Below are 20,721 nucleotides of genomic sequence, written 5' to 3' on the forward strand. Positions count from 1 at the left end.
TGAGATAACATAGCTGCCTCAAATACTGCTTGAGAGATACAAAAGATATTGAATTAACTCAGTACAAATTATGTACATAACATGAGAAAATATTACGCACATGCCATTTTATTTGTATATGTCTGTTGCTCTAAAATATACAGTTATTTTTCAGGTTGGTCATAATTTAAATTTCTAGGCACGGCAGAAGAATTAAGAAGTCATATTTTTAAAGAGTATAGTAGTTAGAGTTCACTTATGTAGAAACATATTTCTACTATATAAAGGGGATATTTACATATGGCAAACAATCTGGCAGAAATTTAAATAAAAATAATATTTTTGGGTTTTTGATAATTAAATAGCTTGTTCTAATGTAATGTACACCACAAACAGTTTAAAATACACTTTTAAAAACTCTACAGTAATCTTTCTCCTCTATGTCAAGAACTCATACTGTGAGTAAGGTTCATAATAAAGTTCAGAGTCAGCAAAAAGTTAAACTCTCTAGAGTCTATTCTCTGTGCTGCTACTGCATTAACAATGGTATGCTCATTTAGCATTTAACAGACGATTGTACTTGACATTATGTACGAAAAGCTCTAATCCTGAAAGCTTGAGTAATCTAAAACCCATCCCTGACAAGATTTCACTGCTGGAAGCCTAATTTCAAAATGTCAGCCAAGGCTGATGAACCATATATTGCATGCTCATTAAATGTAATAAATCCATTACACTTCTCAAAATCTGCTATATTCTTGCCTGCAACCCTGGAATGGGTGTGAGACCATACAAAAATGAAAAAATGTTGCCTTTCAAGCTATGTGATATATGAAAATAAGGCTAAATAAGGCTAACAGCTTTCATTTGCTTAATTGTATAGTCTGTAGCCAAGATTTATCTTTCCGCGAATATAATGATACTTCTCAACTATTTATGTGATTGGAAATCTATAGAAGCTCTGGCTTAAAACAAACTGTGAAAGTTCACATTTTGCAAGTATATTTCTTTATCTCAGAGTATATCATAAGTACATCACAAAAGAAAGATAGCAATGGCAAAAATTTAGGAAGAATCTGAACATCAATAGCTTTCTTAGCTTGATTTCTTTTTCATTTAAATGAAACTTGACACTGTGGTTAAGAATCTAAACAAATTAACATATACATTAAATGTACCATTTCAAAGGTCATATATTGTTAAAAAATGCGTATAGAAATCAGTGTTAGAAAATAACACTGATGAGCACACAGATGAGGCGTGAAAAACGGGGTACATGCAGTTAGCTCCTCCATGCGGCAGGGAGCAGTGCTGTGTGTCAATCCCAAAGCATCCCTGGATGCAGCACTCCCTCACTGGGAGCAGTGGGGCTCTGTACAAATCTTTGACCAAGGACCAGCCTAACTGCTGCTGAAGGAGTGTAGCTGATGTGTATTTAGGTAAGACTGAAAACTCTCTCAAAATATGATTTCATCCTCTTACAATCAACAAACAGCACATTCCTGTTATGGAAAGATAATTAATATCAACACTTTCATGCATAAATGCTTGGTATGTTATAATCCTTGTTTAAGAAGGTGTTACTGACAGGCAGTTTGGTTTCACACAGGAGCAGAAGGAAAAAACAGTTTTAAAAATTTAAATTATCTCAAGTTAGCATTTGAATTCCACAGATGCTGCTTTGTATAAATTAGCCCTGAGTTTTACCTTCCACTGGTTTTAGAAAAGAAGGAGATTCCTAACCATATTTTAACATGAATACCGGTAGTACAAAACTTGACAGTGGGAACATATGAATTTATCCATTTACCAAGAGCATAGCTTTCAGAGAGAAAAAAAAAATGCAGTGCTGGGTATTTTTTGTTGGGAGGTTTGCTCTGTCAACTATAGTTTTGGTGTGGTTGCACAACACAGAACAGGTGGAGCACTTCAGAGCTGGTGCTTGGGGGAATATCAGGTTTCTTCGTCATACATGGGTTTGGAGGCAAGCAAAATGCTGAACAGTTCAACTCCACAGAGGGGGTACATTTTGGAGCAATTCTGAAATTGTAACTTGGAAATCTTGAGATATAAAAAATATATATTCTTAAAAAAATTAATTAAAGGTGTCTGGATTTAATTTCCAAATATAGCGCAGTAACTTCAGGTGTTTCAGTCCTTCCAGAAAGGGCAAAGCCATGAAGCTACTAGAGTTGGCACAGAATTTTTGTTAACTTTATTTCATCTAGACTACTGAAGTTTGAATATTTCTCACATATCAGGGAATATACCCTGTGGAATGTGCTTAATACTTAAAATACAAACAATTTTAAATCCCATCATCTATGCATATGTGGTATCTCTTGCTACTATAAGTTAAGCTGCCACAACATAAGTAGATTTCATGACTAGTGTGCTTGCGTATTGGTATTTTCAAGAAAAGAGTAAGTTAGGAATACTACCTTATTAAGAAAACCCAAGTTAAATTCTAGATACCAACCTAAACTCTCTAGTTAAATTAATAAATAAATCAATTCTTTCTACCCTAAAGGCAGAGAAGGTTCTGAAAGCCAGGCTAAAGTCGTGTTACATGAACTAGTGCTTATACATGGCAAGAGCAGTAATAGAAAAGCTGTAAACTTAAGTCAGTTCAATATTAGATTGCAAATCTATACTAATGTTTCTCCTGCTGAGATGGAGGAATCTAGAGGCATAAAGTGGCACAGTCACTTATGAGAGCCCAACTTGTCCCTTCTTTTTGTGAAAGTATTGGAACACCCACTGTCCCCTGGGAGCCTTTAGGCAAATCTGCCCCACTAGTTACTTAAAAATGTGAATATGGCAGCCTTGTCAGTATTGTGATTGCTCACAGAAAAACTTAATAGAAAGAGTAATAAATTCATCTGGATATAATGTCATGGCTACTTAACATAAGACATGATTTGATTCTCAGATCACTGAAAAGCAAATGCCTCACTGTGCAAAACAAGATCACAAGAAGATTGAAGCTTCTTGCCTCCGGATCTGTAACATGTTCACTGTTTCTTATTGCCATAAAAATTGCTGATACTTCTAGCAAAAACTAAAATTCCATGAATGTGAGACAAATGATACAGGAAAACACATGATGTATAGAACCAGGTGTCAAATATGTAGATAGATATCCAATGTGCTGTTAGAGTAAAAACTTCATTTGCCACTATCATCCTCATTAAAAGTCTAAACATTATTTTGAACTCTGAAATATTTCTGAATCAAGGAAGGCTTATTATTAAATGAGTTTTTCTATTCAGTTGATACTAACCTCTTATGAGACTGAAGGATTATATACATATTATGCATTCACATGCATTAGAATATTGCAATATTAAACAATTTTTATTTTTTTCTTGGTTTGATTTCAAAACAAAATAGCAATTTTAATAATTTTCAAACATATCTTCAAACAAAGGAAAAAAGCAAAATAAAGCATATTACCTTTCGATTCAGCATATATTGTAGGTTCCCCATATCCCTGTGTTCAGATATTTTTGTGAATTGGTTATATGTATCAGGCCCATTTTCTTTGTTTTCATCATTTGCTCATATTGGAAATGCATCAATATTGCATTCTGACTTTAGAATTCTGTGCCTGTTTGATCTAGTCACTAAGGAATTGTATTCTACTCTCATACACACTTGTAGATCCCATCATAATCAAAAGAAGTTGTGTATTAAAAAGAAAAAAATATAAAGACAGATTCCTATTTGGAAAATCCTGCACATACCAGCGTACACAGGCACACATGTACACATATATACATACACAAAGAAACGTTCCATAGGATTTAATGGAATTTTTGTTTTTTTAGAATGTTTTCCAAACTGCCCTGGAACTGTGTATTTTCAAGAGATGCACTGAATATTCTCTAAAAATTTAAAATAAAGATATAATATTTTTTTTAAAAAAAGAATAATGGAAATACAAAATATTTGCCCTTTCGAAAGAAACATACATACAGATTTTTCATAAGGGTGTTAAGTCTGTGGACCTTGATTTACTGCTCATCAACCAGGACTTAAAAACTAATTGGTTCACATAGCTGGGTGATAATGGTTACTTTAGCTTTTTCTACCCTGTCACAATCATTGCAACAGAAGACCTATCTTAAATGAAATTTTTGCACAAGTCCCAGAGCTTTGGTGGGGCAAGAACTCACTTCAGAATTATGGTCTGATTCAATTGTAGTTGCTATTGACTATCACAATCTGTTGATTCTATGTCCTGCTTACTATGGCTTTATACAAATGGTTACATCTTTTAATTTCAAACCCACTGTAATTCAGTATATAGAAAACTGTCCCGTTAGAAAAGATGGCTGAAAGAGAATTAAAAAACAAAAGGGATTGCTATACACATTGCAAAGAAAATGACAGGAAAAAAAGTTAATACAATGCAAATATAAACTTTGCTTCTGTGTTGGCTCTGCCACAATTAGGTTTTTATGACATTTTTTTAGAAGTATAGCAAATGTATGGCAGGAATAGTCAATACAAAATGGTGTTCCTTGGATGGGTCCTATCTGGAACACCTTAATCTTGTCCCAGCAATATTTGTGAAACTCCTGGGTGTTTCTCCACTCTTGCTCCAACATACTGCTGAATAAATAGCCATCATTTCCAAAGCACTGCAGGGTTTTAAGCTAAATTTCAGAGCTCTGAAGGATTTCATGCTACACAACCTCCATTATAATCTGGGGGTATTGTGTAGCTTAGAAAGCACTGTATGGAAAATCTGCTCTTAAATGAGAACTGGGAGGGAATAAATCCCATATTTTGAATTAGAGAAACTAAGAGAACAGCACCTATTCTATTACTCTTTGACAAGCAGCTAGAAAAAATGAAGAAAGATATATTTGCTGGTGTATTCAAGCTACTTTTTGCTGATCTCTTGAAACAAAGCAATTGTAAACTAACTGCCTAACAAGGCTTTATGGTCTGTTTGCATTTTGAAAGGAATGCAAAGGAGTTGAATAAGACTTCAGGATTGATTTTCAGTTTTTCACTTTGCCTAGTGATTCATACTGATGTGTGCTGATTGTGATGGTTTTCCAGTAGTTCTGTTACACTTTTGCCATTTTGCAAGGCTTTACTGGCTGCAGGTATAAGTTAACATCCAGTTCTAACTAATATTCTTCAATCAGTCCAATCAGTTTAACACTGATTTTTTAAAGTTAGATTTTACTAAAAAGAGAAACATGGAAGTGACATCTTGTTCTAAGAATCAGTCTAATGTTCTCAATCTCTGATAACACAGAGATAAAAAAAGGCTTAAGACCAGCCTGGAAAGTGGGTGTTTAATAAACAATCTCTTTCTTTATTTACTGAGTTAAGTTCTGTCTCTTTAAAAAGTTTCATTCTGTTAACAGATTTAAAAAACCAAAAAACCTGCAATTTTGTGAAAGTAGATTTGATTTTTAAAATGTAGTATTGGCCATAAATTAAACAAAGAATGCCTGGACTACTTTAGAACATAACAGTACTTGAAGGTATGAGTATAGCAAAGGAGATAGTGATGGTCAGCTTACTAAAGAATAACATGCTATATAGTGTGATCTCCCCTAATAGCATAAAGCCACACTGGAACAGGACAGTCACATGCCAGGATGTATGTTTCCCTGAAGGGACTTCAGAACAGGATCTTACATCATTCGGTTATTTTGTACCTGTGCATGAAGCAATTTCTCAGTCCTACTCTGTGCCATGGGGCTGCAAGAATGTCAGTGATGCATTAGATTGCTGTCTGGCTTAGGATATAACCCCCAGCTAGGGCTACATAATTTTGAGTGGAAGCCTCCTTAATTGATTCCACAATATGCAAAATATACTATATATGACATCAATGCACACTGTAATTCTATATTAAGTATATATAGTAATATAATCTCTTCTCCCCACAGCCTTTTAAACTATAGCTCAATAACAGAAAGAAGAACAAAACATTTCTTATGAGAAGCACTGCAATGGAGAGCTCCTTGCACACAATATATGTCCCACTGGCACATTGTAAGAGTCTTACTGAGCTATCACATCTCATAACCACACTTTATTTCTCATTTTTCTATATATGAGACAGAGCTACTGCATTCAGTTTTTATAACTGAGCTTGAAATGTTCAACTTATCCTTGCTGAGAAAGGGAATTTTATAATTTGAAGGCAACAACTGAAGAGGATAGCCATTACTTTAAAGAGATTATTTGTTGAGCAGATAGACAGTTGAGTGAAAAAGTGGACAAGAAATGTAGAGGGACAAAGCAAATAGGAAGATCTCTGCCTCTTAATTTAGAAAATTAGAAGAGGCAGAAAAAGGGGGTGGAAATAGAACAGAGAAGGAACTTTCCTTCTTCTAGCATGTAAATCCTTAAGGAAGTTGCTTCTGTCAGTGTCTAGGTTGGAGCCTCCAACTGTCCAGGAATGTGATGAGCTCCTCTGTAAGAAATGATCTGGAAACAAAACATCAGCATTTTGAGTCTGCTAAAGACTTGAATACTGTAGCTGTACTTGAATACTTATGAGTTCAGTTCCTTACTACCATCAGAAAAATTGTCTCCAGAGAAATACAAATACTGAAGTAAACCTGTATGATCAGAAGAGAAAGCTGATACCCTGTAAGCTGTCTTTCTATTTGAAAATGGAGAAGCCCTGTGTAGAAGTCCATGAATTCCCAAATATTGGCTTTGATCACAATGTTGGATGACAAAGAACTGGCATGAAACAACAGAAGGGATGAGAAAAGCCAGACCAAAAACAAAAGACCATAAATCATAAAAACAAGCCAAGCAATTAATGAAGAAAGAAGATAAAAGAACTGAAGGAAGGAAAAGAAAAAGAAAGGATGACTGATGAAATCAGAGACTATGCAATGGTAATTTTTCTTAGTCTTTAATTTGAGAACAGATTACTTTTTCCACATGCAGGCCTGAAGGAGAAATCTCCAGTCACTATGAACACTCCTTGCAAGGAGTTGATAAGAATGGAAAATGCAGCCTTTAAAACTAGGACCGTGTTCCAGAGCAGGGGCAGTGTAAAGTCGTGATTGACTCCTACCAAGACAGTCTGGCTGAAAAATTCTCTCTCTTCCTTTCTGACAGCCAGTGAAAGACATTATACACTTTTGCCCAATGTTCATAATATCATAGAATTGTTAGAGTTGGACTTCTGAGATTATCAAATCCAACTGTTGATGTAGCACCACCACCATGCTCATCAATTACCTGAATTTTTCACACTAGGAAAGTAACTAGGAAACTAATGAACTAGGAAATAAAATAATTTTACTGTGACTCCCTTCTCTGTGGAGTCAGCCACAGTACCACAGTACCACAGTACCACAGCTCTGTTTTCACAAGAAGGATTTTTCCTTGGTGTTCAAGAGGAGAGGAATGGTTGGCTGTCTTGTCTACTGAGCATGTTGGTTTGCTCTTCACTCCAACTCTCTATGGCCTGGAAGGGACTGCATGCCATTAAAGACACAGTAACTGTATTGCTAGTAACACACTATCTTAGTTTCTAGTATTTTTCTTTCTAATTAGAAGTCATTAGCATATATAAACATTCTTTTTCTGAAATGCTTGGAGCTCTGTTCCAATATAGATTTTGTTGTTTTGAAAGGTAAATAACCATAAAAATATTATGCAAAATGCAACATGTCCCATAAAGCTCAAAGAAACATAGATGTTTACCATACAGTTTCGGATGGAAAGCAAATGCTTCTGTATTGTTTTGAGTGTGTGTGGCTTCAAATTGTTCCTAAGTAGCAAAATTATCATTGACTGAGCCCAGGCATTTTATTATATACAAATTATAACTTATTAAAGAATGCATTACTAGCCTTTTAAAGGAAATAAAATCCATTCAGTTATTTTAAGTCATTAACTGCATGGCTAACCACATGATTAACCCCTGGCTCTATGTCTCACTGAGTTTGTATTAAAAATTTAATGTATATGGGATGCAAACAGTTCTCATCTAAAACAATATGTACTAACAGACTATCTGCAGAAAAAAATAGTGTCTCAGTGGGAGGAGATGAAGTTTTATCTGGCACAGAGCTATCCATGTGGAATGCACTAAAATCAGAGAACATCTAAGAGCATGGAGTATTTTAGGGTAAGTAAGAAATATACTCAACTCATTGTGACCACACATGCGGCCTTGTAACTTGTCATTCCTAACTTTTAACTTGTAAATTCCTAAAGAGGTTTTTTCTGACAGATTCCAGGCTGGAGCAACAGATAAACCCTACAATAGTCCATGAACGTGGTGGGCTCCTCTGTAAGAAATGTCCAGATGGGCACAGCCAGTAGACAGAGATTTGAGTACTGTAGTTGGATGCTGCCTCTCTTTCTTATGAGTTCCTGTGCTTTACCATCATCACAAAATTGTTCAATAGTGAAATTGAAACGCTGAAAAATCCTACATGATCAGAACGTAAAGATGCAATCCTATAAGCTGTCTTCTTTACAAGTGGAAAAGGCCTGTGTAGAAGCCCCTGAATTCCAAAATGTTGATTTTTACCACAATACTGTTATTTGCATGCATAAGTTTATAGGGTAGAAGTTGTGACCTTTCTTCTCTGTTGTGTGTCTCACTGGAATATCAGCTTTTGAGGCCTAAATATTTAACCATTTTAATCTGCTCTACATGTGGAGTGCTCAGTGGGTGACACTTCCAGACCGGTCGGAAGCCTCTGCTAATGCAAAAAAATAAATTAATTCTTTAGTTCCACTCTTGTGTGACTGTAATCAATAAGAGCAAAGTTTGTCCCCTTCACAGCACTACTGCTTCTAGTACAGCTTTTCCCTGTAGGTGACCCTACCCTCACTGCTGGGAGGAAACAGAGCATCTTTTTTGCTCCATTTTATCTGTCACAGTTTCACATTCAGCCTTCTTCATAGCATCCACTGTTTCTGTGTACCAATCAACATTTCCCTGGTCAAAATCCTCATTAATGGAGAGAAAACAGCCTTATTCTAGCTGAATGGGTCCTCACTCTGTTTCTACAGGAGAGCTGGCAGATCTCAATATGCTGACATTGAGAAAAGAGTGCGAGGCTGATACATTTACTCAAGCTTTTTCCTATGGGAGGGGCAAGTATGAAATAAGTTGAGGTTCTGACCGGAGGGAAAAATAAAAGGAAAAATGTTTATATCCATTAATAAATCAAATGGAAAGTTTGTTGATGTTGGAAATACTCCCAGAGCCTTAATGATAGGTTTATTTTTATCAACAACAACAATAATTAATAATTAATGCTATATATCTCTCAGATCCATCTTGGCAACTAAAATTAGCAAGTATAAAATGTTACATTTTAAATTATATTCTTAGCAGGGATCTCTCCTACAAAATCTTGAAGACTGCATCCATGTCCATCACACTCTGGATGACACGATATAGCCAAATGACCTCTGGAAAGTTTATTTGTATTCTCTCTGGTCCTCTGCAGGGAATTCCCTTACTGATGCTCTGTGACTTGCACAGATCAGATAACTCTGCCTTCAACAGAGCCAACAACTAAAATCACTGCCATCCTCTGAACATGAAGCAGCATCTCTAAACCAACTGGTACTTACAGGTTTAGAGCAGTCTGGGTAATGCTTTATTATAGATCTATTCTCATATTTTAGAAGCTACATTAAAAAAAGCCTCTAAAGACCATGGTGAGAGAACCAGACCACCACAGGGCAGTATTATGACATATGAGACTAACAAGAAGTTTGGAGAAGAAGGAAGGTAGGAACTGCACTCAAGGGCTACTTGTTATGTGCATTCATAATCATCATTCCTTATTCCCTAGTTTTAAATACCATTTAGACAAATTCCTTACAGAAGTTTAAGCTGTTGTAGCACACTAGCAGATTTCTGCTCATCAGTTTCTAAGGGACACAACTAAATCCAAGTGACCTAAATTAGATATTCTGGATGACACATGATGACAGGTTTAAACATACAGAAGAGAAGGACCATGAGCTGAGATTAGAAAAGCCCAGCTGAATTATTATTATTTAATACTAGGAGAGTGTCACTGACAGACACCAAGGTCCAGTTGCACTGAGTGTAACATACACATATCTTGAATGGCAATTCTGTAAAGTGCTCCTTTGACAAAAGAAAACAGCCTGATTTGTTTCTTTGGCTCTGTTTTGCTTCATCATACCTACCCACTGAAATATTGAAACTTCAATGAACTGAGATCTCCAGAGGCTCCAACACATAATGAAGTCATCATGGCATAACGAGTGTCATATGAGCTGTATCAGTAACTTGTGTGCATGCTCCTAGCCATGGCAACTGCAAGGCAACACAATTTGGCTTAGTTCTGATTCACTTCAGACTTTGCATTTGCTACTGGGAAAATGTGTGCACTGGGATTAATGCCACAACTCAAAGTTTTGAACACTTTTTATTTGCAGTGAGCAGAAAATTTCCTACAGTTAAAAAGATATGTTTGATTGTTTAATGCCTAATATTTAACAAGGACAGATGCATTCTTTAAGTATTCAGGGACTACAATTGAGTCTTCTCATTAGCATTTAAAAACTTGTCTAGAATATGTTTTTACTAGTGTTAGGTATTACTGCTGAACCTTCTTTCTAAAAGGAAGAATCCTTTAGAAATGAATGGAAGCAGACACTTGATCAGGTTTAAGTCTTACATATTTGTTTCTGGAGTGATTTTATCAGCTGCAGTTTCTGAATAACTATGAGAGACAAACTGAGTCTAAGAAAAGTTTTTGTCCATCATTAATGCTGTCTTGATACCAAGGTCTAGCAATTATTCCTAGCAAAACCATTTTTCTTCCACTGCAGTACAACTGCAATGCCTTGTTGGATCATTCAGTTCAGTAAAATGTTATTACTATTCTGTATTCACTTTAAAAGATAAGCAGTGTCAAAATTAAGGTTTTATAGAAATAAATTGCTAACAATCAAGCATGAATTCTGATTGACTTAAGAGGATATACAGTAAGAGACAGAGACTTAAAACCTCGCTTAAATATAAGAAATCTAAATGCAAATAACAACAGCTTTACAATTAATCCCATCCTTTTAAACCCAAAATTTCAATAGCTGCACATTCTGACACAGGAGGTTTTGTTGTCCTGTATGGCTCAGCTAAGCTTGTTAAGGAAGCCATTCTCTTTCTAATCTTTCACCTAACTTTAAGTGGCATTTAAATAAAAACGTATCCATTTAGATTTCCAGCTTAAAGAAATTATTTAGCAAATATGTGATAGGTTGCAAAACCAATTTTTCATGAAATGGAAAGCACAGAGCACAAATTATATGCCACGCTACTAATTAGAGACAGATATGTAATCACTTACTAATGGAACAACATTTTGTGCCAACCTTATTCATACTTCCTTCCAACTGCTGGACTCCTTGTGCCAGATATATTTCAATTTTCTTCAGGAGAGAGAGATACTAACATGTTTTCCATCCTGTTTTTAAACCCAGAAGTCTAGTGCACACTGAACTTTCTTGACATAACAGGAATTCTATCAGTTTTAACAGCTTGAGGCCTTTTTATTACAAACATGTACACCTCCCTGCAGGGTTCTGGAAATCTCACAATTACATTCATTAAAAATGTCCATGATTATAGCCAAATGCACAATTTGTAGATTTACCTTTACAGTTTCCTCTCAACAATTATTCTGAGTATAATTTTCTGTTAAATTCCACAAAATACCTACTTATTCATCCACAATGTCAGTTTGATATGAATTTTGACAAAACCATTAGAAGAGAAAAATACCAGAGCACATTTACTGTCAAATTTGTCAGTACCAGGCTTAATGTCTGTGCTATGACTCACTGAGATTCAACAAAATAAGCATGTATGTTCATGAAAACAAGTATAAAAAGGTCATGTTTCAGCAGCAGTCTAAAATTAGAAGCATTACATGCCTTTTACATTAGCACCAAGAAGATGTCTAGGTATATAATTTTGGATCCTTGGTCATACCTAGGAGTACCTCTCATGACAAAACCCTGCTGTGATCCAGAGAGTCTACCAGCATTGGTCTTTCTCATGTCATAAATAATCTCAGATCACCCTTGCTGAATGCTGACTTCATTGACTTGGGCACATAATGACCACCACTTCTTTCTCAGAAAGAAAAAGCAGGAAAGGTCAGAATTTGTGTGATCATCCTTGTCTTTCTGTCTTATTGTTAGCCTCAGTCTAGAATAGAGATTTGCATACTGCTTGTCTTTCTTCCCAGGAAATTTCATTTAACATCACCTCAAAGAAAAGATAGAAAGTGGTAATGAGAAGGAAACTCTGATCAGACTAGTTAGAGAGGCAGATCAATCCAATAGTCATTTTCTGATAAAATTGCTCTCATTGGCACAATTATATAGGACCTAAAAACTGTGACCTAGGAGAATAAAAGGAAAAAAATTCAAAACTGTACAAATGAACTTCATAGTGCATGTCAAGGTTAAAGCATACCATATGTTCCTAAAAATATGCAAACCCATCAGGGAGTTGTAGCAATGTATAAATAAAAATCAGTACAATAGGTAGACAATCTTTTGCAAATTTACACTATTATTTGTTAAATGACAGTCCTTTAAAAGTGATTTTGTTTTCTATTTCATTGTGTTATACAGGAAGAACAATGATGTAATAGTTATTGTTGTAGGGCAGATTTCCATTGCATTTACCTCAGAGCTGTGATTTTTGATGTATTATTTTAGCAGATATCTATTTAAAAAAAAATCTTAATGTGTTTCTGTATCTGTTTAGGTTTATGTGACAAAGGGCTTCTATGCCTAGATTCTTAGAAAGGGTAATTAACACATGAAAATCCATTGGAAATTCCACTTTCATATTAGAATGAAAATAGCCAAGTAATTTGCTTTTGATGTTGCTGTTATCATTCTTACTTAAACCCTTTAGTCTTGTAATGTTCATTGCCATGGTAACTCAATTTTAAAATAATTTTTAGTATTGCTTAGAATTGTTTATTGTTTCCTCTTTCTTAAAAGTAAGATCATGTAAGTGAAAGACATGTATATTTAACTGTTTGTAGATTGTTCTATTTCCCATTGACTACCTTTCTGTTTCTATTGAAATTCAAAAAATAGGCAAAAGAGAGGTGTGAAAAAGGTGTGAAGCCCAAAAATAGCTGCTTGAGTCATCAACAGATTGTCTGAAATAATTCAGAAAGGTGTTTGTTAGAGAATGAGCTATTTTCCTTAGAGGTGTGGGGGTGAATTCTAGAAGAGTAAAAAATACGCTAAACAGGTTGTGAAGATCAAGGAGGAAAAAACACACAATTTTGGGAAGAGTAGGACAGCAGATAGTTACCTCAGGAAAGTCTGAGCTAACAGCATCTCAGAGAAACCTGTCAGTGCCTATAGAAAGGTCATTGACAAGATGAAGCCAAGTTCTTCACAGTGATGCTTATTGGGATGACAATGGGAATAAAGAAATGAGAGAGGGTTCATACCAGATACATGGAAACACATTTTGACCATGAGGTCAGTCAAGCTGGTGATCAAGCTTCCCAAGGAAGATGTGCCATTTCCATGCCTGGAGGTTTTCAAGACTTTATTATTATAGAAGCAACCTGTTTTGACCTAACAGCTGACCCTGCCTTGAGAATGGATACATTTTCCAACCTGAACAATTCTGGGATTCTAAAATAGTTCAAGGAGCTTTTTAAAAGGTTCTGGGGATAGGAGACAGAGAACACATACTCCTAAAATCTAACCAATTTCTTCCCTGTAACCTGCTTACAATCAAAATGTCTGTTTTATTTAGATATAGCAAACTGAATTATAAAGTTGATGTATTTTGAGAAACAGTCTGACAGCCACTTTTGAGAAGAACGTTACCTTCTCCTCTGAGGCAGGTAACAGTAGCATGAATGACAATGTTTAGTGATCTTGGGTAGAAAGATCTGCTCCCAGAGGTTCTCTCGAGAATCTAAAAGCAGGTAGTTAATTCAGCTGATGTTAACAGGTTTTGTCAGAATTTGGCATGGTAAAACAGCGTTGCTCAAACAGACCTGCTCCTGTAATAGTTATTCAGCTAAATTGTCTTTTCTCCCTTTGGTTGTTTCTGAGTTTCGAAACACACGGCTGACAGATGTGTATGGTGCAGAGCACTCTGACTCCTGACCTATTTACTGGTGTGTTTCTGGGATGGATGACCCATACCAGGGACTCTGGGTCAGCTGTTCAAAAAGCTGTTACGCACAAAAATCATGACAATAAGCAGAGCAGGTGTTAATTTGGAAGTCGGATACTGACAAAAATGGAAGGATATATTTTCCAGGGCTTCAGCTTCTTAAATGGAGGTGAAGTTCTACAGAAAGACTTGAAATATGGAGTGCAAGTGCTTGACATACTGAATTCCCTACTTCCTCATTGATTTTCTAACACAACCTTAATGCTGTGTTAGCAGCATTTCTCTGTTCATTCCATCTGCTCTGAGGTCTCCCCCGCTGTTTCCTAGGAGATATATTGCCACGATGCCTGCATCTGTAAGTCAGTGGCAGATATGGGGCAACAGCCACGTGGTTGGAGGTAGCATTAGTATCACCTGAACATTTGCAGGTTTCTCAGGGGATCCTACCTCCCACTGTCTCTCAAAACCCGAGGGAGCTCTAGTTTCGCAGTCAGCTACTTCAGAGTGCTATGGGAATGGGATGCTTGGCTTCTCAGCTTCTTTCCACTTCTACTTGTTTCCTTCAACCTAACACCTCTATTAAAAAAAAAATAAAAATGCTAAAAGTGGGTTATTTTTGTCCAGTCAGTCTATTTAGTGAACATTCTAATCTTATTATCTACACATTTTTATGGGCTTTTGCTTGTTTACAATGTCAGGCTACTAACAGTTTGTGTTACGGTGATCAGGACAGGCCTTTTTCATACCCTTTAAGGTATCATCTAAGAGATGAATTTCAAAATACAACAGTAAACATAATAAACACGAATGACACAGAATACCAAGGTTACTAAATCTTGGATTAACATCTTCCCTGTTCTTTCCATAGTAGGCACACAGAAACCTGACTGTGGCTAACAAAATCCACTGAGTCTTACAGCATTTTTAAAATAAGTTTTAAAAATATTTAAAAATACGAAACTTTCTCTCAAGTGACCCAAACATCAGAAATGAACTCTTAATTATAGCCAGTATCAGAATATATAGAAAATAATTAACTTTTTTCATATGTATAAGGAATTCTACTGTTTATTTCAAATTATATTTATCTTTGTTTACTTCACAGGAAAAATATATATACAGGATTTGTTTATATCAAAAGCAAGTGTGTTTTTGTTTAGGCAAAACTGTGAACAAAGCAGGATATTTTCTGAATGTATACAAAAAGAAAGAGAATTTATGAAAAAAAATACACATAATATTAATCAATAACTTATGGGGGGTAAAGAATCTATTCATTAAATGAGATCAGAAGCCCAGTAAAAGTTTATAGCTTAAACGTTAAAGGTCCACATATAAAAGAAATACAGCCATTTTTCTTGATGGCAAGAAGAACATTAGGAAACATAACATGGCAAGAGTTATGTTACAGTGAAAGCTACAAATCACTGAGAGATATTTCCTAAAAATACCTGTCAGTCTCTTCAAAGTAAATATTTTTACTTTGAAGTAAGTGTAATCTATAAAGTAATGTTTTTGTAGATGTTAGAGACATCTCACAGGTTTTATGAAATAACATATATTTGAGCAATTAGGTTGTAAATGAAAAGTTTTACCCTTCCTTAATTCAGGAGACTTAATTTCAGAGTTAAAACTAAATTCAGTTGTTAAAATGTAGCAATTGCATATCATTAATTTTAAACATGATTATGTGACTAACATATAATTGTAAAAGGAAAACAAGATAGAAAGAAATACTGAAGTAAATTAATATGCTTCTCATGTACAGTATAACACCAACTATATTTAAACAATATACATAATTAATTTCATAATATTTTTGTCATTTCAGCCTTTGGTGACCCGTATTTCAAAACAGGATCTGATGGAACAGAAATCTTTTACACAGTCTGAAACATTAAGAAAGCTTTGAATAAAGTTCTGTGTTTTCAAAGGTTTAGGGAAATGAAAAAAGCAGAACATTTCTCAGCTGTGTCCTTCAGTAAAATGCACAACATGTTTTGTTAAGAAGGAACAAAGGGGCAAATCTTTTCTGTTGACGAAAGGCTTTTTGCAATCCCAATCCAAACCTTACAAGAGAAACCCTACTCCCCTCCATGACTCCCCTCATGAACTACTCTAAAACAAGCTGAAATGACCCATGACCTAGACCTCTGTTGGTATCCTCAGGTTACTTAAACTGAACAAAAAAATTACTTTTAAACAGGAAGAAAGATAAATGGATTTTTTTTTCAGTTTGAAGTAATATAAATTCCTTCTACATGTCCTCAGTAAATATTTTGTCCATTTCTGCCCATGGGAGGTAATCTTTTTTACTGAAAGAACAGAACTTAGTTGAACCAAAGAGAAGTCAATTTTCAAACTTACTTAGCTTCCATTAAAAGAAGCTTTTGCAAAAACATTGATGATACACTCAGCTTTCAAAGAGCAGAGCTAAACCTAACATTCTAGAATATTTATGATTTTTATAAACCAGAAAGAAAATAAACCACCTGCACTTATATAGACCACAACACTCAGTATTTTTTTCTAAGTCATAGATGTCAACGGGTGTACTAAAACAAGCCACAGAAATTTCTTGAAGATTGATTAGCACTGAAGTTAATAAAAGTACTTTGTGAAGTGTTTAATACAGATAAAGAAAACCACAAACTGCAAACAAATCAGCAATATGATGTTTGCTATAAAAACATCTTCGGTATGCTTAATTTACATACTGTTCAACTTTTAACTGGAATTTAGCTTTGACGACATTTATGAGGACCTACTCAAAAAGGGAATATACACAAACATAGAGCCACAGACAATTTAAATTCACAGCAAAACTAAAGCATAGAAAAAAGGATATTCTTCAGCACTGTGAATGTTAACATCATCATGTGGATGTTAAATAGCCTCCCCAATAATATAAGAATAGTATAAACAGAAGAATGAGAATGGAACAGAGTAAACAAACTCAGACTTGGCATATGATGTTTCTCCAATGTTCTCCAATACATTTCAAAAATATAAATCTCATCTTCTTGCCAGAAAATACTACTTCAGCCTTTATTCATCAAACAATTTTTGCTGACTTGAATATTACATTGTCTTAATAAAATATTCCCAAGATTTCTCCCAAAATTTTCAAACACTAAAAACTCATATGGTTTCACTTCTGGTAAATAATAAAATCTCAGAAACAACATAAATAAGAATAGATAAGAATTTAAGATTTTTAATCTTAAATCACAGGTCAGGACATGATTTTCTTTCTAAAGTTTTCATTTACAGATTTAATTTTCCACCTCACCCAGATGAAAGTATATCTTTTCCTACAGTTGCCAGTATTACAATCTAGATGTATCGACTAAAAATCAAACACTGGCTATGATCTTGAAAATTTAAAAAAAAAAAACAAAAAAACCCTTGAATTCTAATACATCTGATATACACACATCCCTACTCACAAACACAGTGAAGTCATACCCAGATATGATTGCTTTTAATTGAATAAATTTTCACTAAACAGTGGTGTTAGCTGGCCATTTTTGTTGATGGTGCCTTCACAGGCCAGCCTCTTGGAGATACAATATATTCACATATCAGTCGACATTTTGATAATAACAGTTTTAATTTGTAACAAGGGAAGTCTTGCTAGATATAACAAATGTATTTTGCCTTTGAGTCATTAGAGGTGCTGCCTGGCTAGAAGTTTCTGGTTGGTAGATGTATCAAGGGCAAGATGTGGACTCAAAAAGAAGACAAATATAGCAAGAAGTGTTATTTTCAAGTAATTTTTCAGACTGCATATTAAAAATATAAACCCTGTGATTTGTTTTTTTCTGTCAATTATTTCCTTTGATATATGCATTTTTGGATCTGCTGGTGTCAGAAATATGTCAGTGTAATATCTCTCCATTTTGAGAAGTTCAGGAAGCAGAAGAGAGGGAGATCAAAGAGATTAATAGAAAGGAACTGGATTAATGGCACATTTTAATTCAGAGTTCCCTGAGTCAAGTATCAGAGAAGGCTACCAGTGTACCTAGGAAATGTGTTATCCAACACAGTTATTCTGACGCCCTCAAACTCTGATTCTACAGGAACTTGCAGCTACTGAACCATATCTGTTCTTGAAATGCATAATACAATTGTATATATGACTATGTATGTTAGTGCTGAAATTCTAGGGAGGATTACTCTTATGTACTCTGGTACTCTGAAGTTGTTAGCACATTGTTTTTATCCCCCCTGAATAAAATCTGTGAGCGTTACATAGGTTCCTTCTGGAAATCCATATTTTGTTTGTTTCTACCTCTACACACTTTCAAAACTTTAAAAGCATATTAATATCTAGACTTGAATAATTTTGTTACCAAATGTGCTTGAAATGAGTATGCTTGGTTCGGATATGTTTTACAAAGCACAGCTATGTGACTTGCATTGAATTTATGAGAATTCTGGCAGCTAAACTGCTAAGCACTTCTTTGAAAAGAAGTAATGGTTAACTACAGGTGTGTTGTAGAAACATCAGTTCCTACAGCAGATGATGAATGTTATTTCATTTGATATTAGAAAAAACTAAGATGAGCATTGCACTGAGTAGTTTAACACAGGGGGAAAAAGAACTACTTTACAAGCACTTAATCCAAAACTTCACAGCATTCTATCTCATATTGCCCAATTAACCAACACACACTATTTTCTATTCCAAGCAATCCTGTAGTTATGGTTGATTTTAAGCAACCACTTATTTCTACTTGTGAAGGCTGCCTAGCATCACCAGGCACTGGGAGATCCCTCAAAACACTGGCAAGCCTGCTGCTCTACAGGAGAGGCACAAATGACAGTGATGTTCAGAGAGCAGATTGTTAATAAATCAGCAATATATCACCAAGTAAGGTATGCAGGGTTATTACTTTCTTATAGCTACATCAGTCAGAGATCTAACAGTTCTATGGCTTGTTACGATGTCTGTTGCTGCACATTTTCCAGATTCTTACTCTAACTTCTAAGCAATTTCTACTTGCCTTTCGAGTACCAATGTGTTAATAAGAAGACAAAAACACTGTAGCACAATCCTATTACAACTATTATAATGAACCAGAATTTGTGCTTTTGATGTTGAGCCTTTGAACTTTTTTGCTTTGAAATTTAGTTATAAAACACAAGTCTACCACAGAGAACACAGCTTATCTAGAGGGAACAATACCAAAAGGGATTTTTGGAAGGGAAAAATAGACTACACAAGACAGTAAATATTTTCCCTTGTCTCTTAATATTTTACCAAAACCACCAAGTCCTATGAGTATAGGACTAAATGGATGTAATTATTTTAAACTAAAAACAAATAAAACAATGATATTAATCTTTAAGGGAGATTCTAATACAATCCATCTCATACCTTGTTATGTGTCTGAGTTTGTCCAACCAGGATAAGGATATTTGATGAGATAATTGACAGGCAGAAATTGATTAGAATTATGGACCTCTCAGATCTGATGTACCTGTTCAAAAATAAAAGAGAGGGTACAAATTTTATAAAAGGAAAACAACTAGTAAGTTGCACAAAGCTTAGATTTAGTTCTTTTATCTTGTATTAAATATTGGAGATATTCTGAAAGGTGTTCCCTTTTATGTACTCAGAAAGAGTATTAGAGAGCTGTAACAATATAAATATGAAAACTATGATATTTTGATAGATATTCCATAATTTCCTCTTAGTATCTTGATGTATTTTAAAAATAATCTACTAATGATCCTTTTGAAAACCGCTGGCAACACGGTTCTAACACCATACTGGTAATAATGGGCTTACATGCATTCATGTCAGGAACTTCTTATGCTCTCTGCTTGTCCCTGGGAATATCCACAGCTGGCGTAGACCACTCATAATTACTAACTTCAGCAAAAATATGGTGATTTACATAAACAGAAGATCTGATTCGTGATGCATAAATAAACCCAGGTTGGTGGATGATATTCACTATGGCAGTGAATTTTGAAACACGTTGTTGGGATAAGGATAATGTTAATCTTGATGTTCCAATAGTACTGTAACATCTTCATAAGACTGAATGCAAAAAAATACCCAAATGTGTACAGAAAGATTAAATTATAGCAGTGAACATCACAGTCACCCTTGAACACTTATCATACTCATTTTACAAATATGTTTAAGATGAAAAAGTCAAAAATGTCTTATTGCATATTTGCTCTAAGATGCAAGTGGTCTCATTTTTGTGTATACAGCTTTTATATGCTAAAGGACACAAAGTGAATTATTATGGTTACAAGTGAAGTACCTTTCTGACCTGACTTTTAAAGCTGTTAACAGTAAATGTTGACTACTAAAATAAATGAAAGTTAAGGGTGCTCAGTTCCTCTGAAAACCATGCCATATCTTTATATATTCTAGGACATATACTATATGCTTCTCACTGGAGTTCAATTCATATTGTTTTCTCCTCCTGAGATGTACACCCATAGCTGACTCTGAAGAAGCAATAAAAAAGGCTGTTGAACCCACAAGAAATTCTGAGCTTTGGACATGAAATTAATTATAGATAGTCCTTTTTGCTCGCATATCAAGAGAT

General features: G+C 34.9%; 1 protein-coding gene across 1 annotated transcript in view; it reads right to left on the minus strand.

The window, feature by feature from the left end:
- The window catches only part of ADGRB3 (adhesion G protein-coupled receptor B3), a 443,080-nt gene that overhangs the window by 73,520 nt on the left and 348,839 nt on the right, over nucleotides 1–20,721 (minus strand). The window contains 1 exon segment of the mRNA XM_015620795.1: nucleotides 19,530–19,632. Within this exon segment, the coding sequence (XP_015476281.1) occupies nucleotides 19,530–19,632 (103 nt within the window).

This window comes from Parus major, chromosome 3 (genome assembly GCF_001522545.3).
Source record: "Parus major isolate Abel chromosome 3, Parus_major1.1, whole genome shotgun sequence".
NCBI classification, from domain to species: domain Eukaryota; kingdom Metazoa; phylum Chordata; class Aves; order Passeriformes; family Paridae; genus Parus; species Parus major.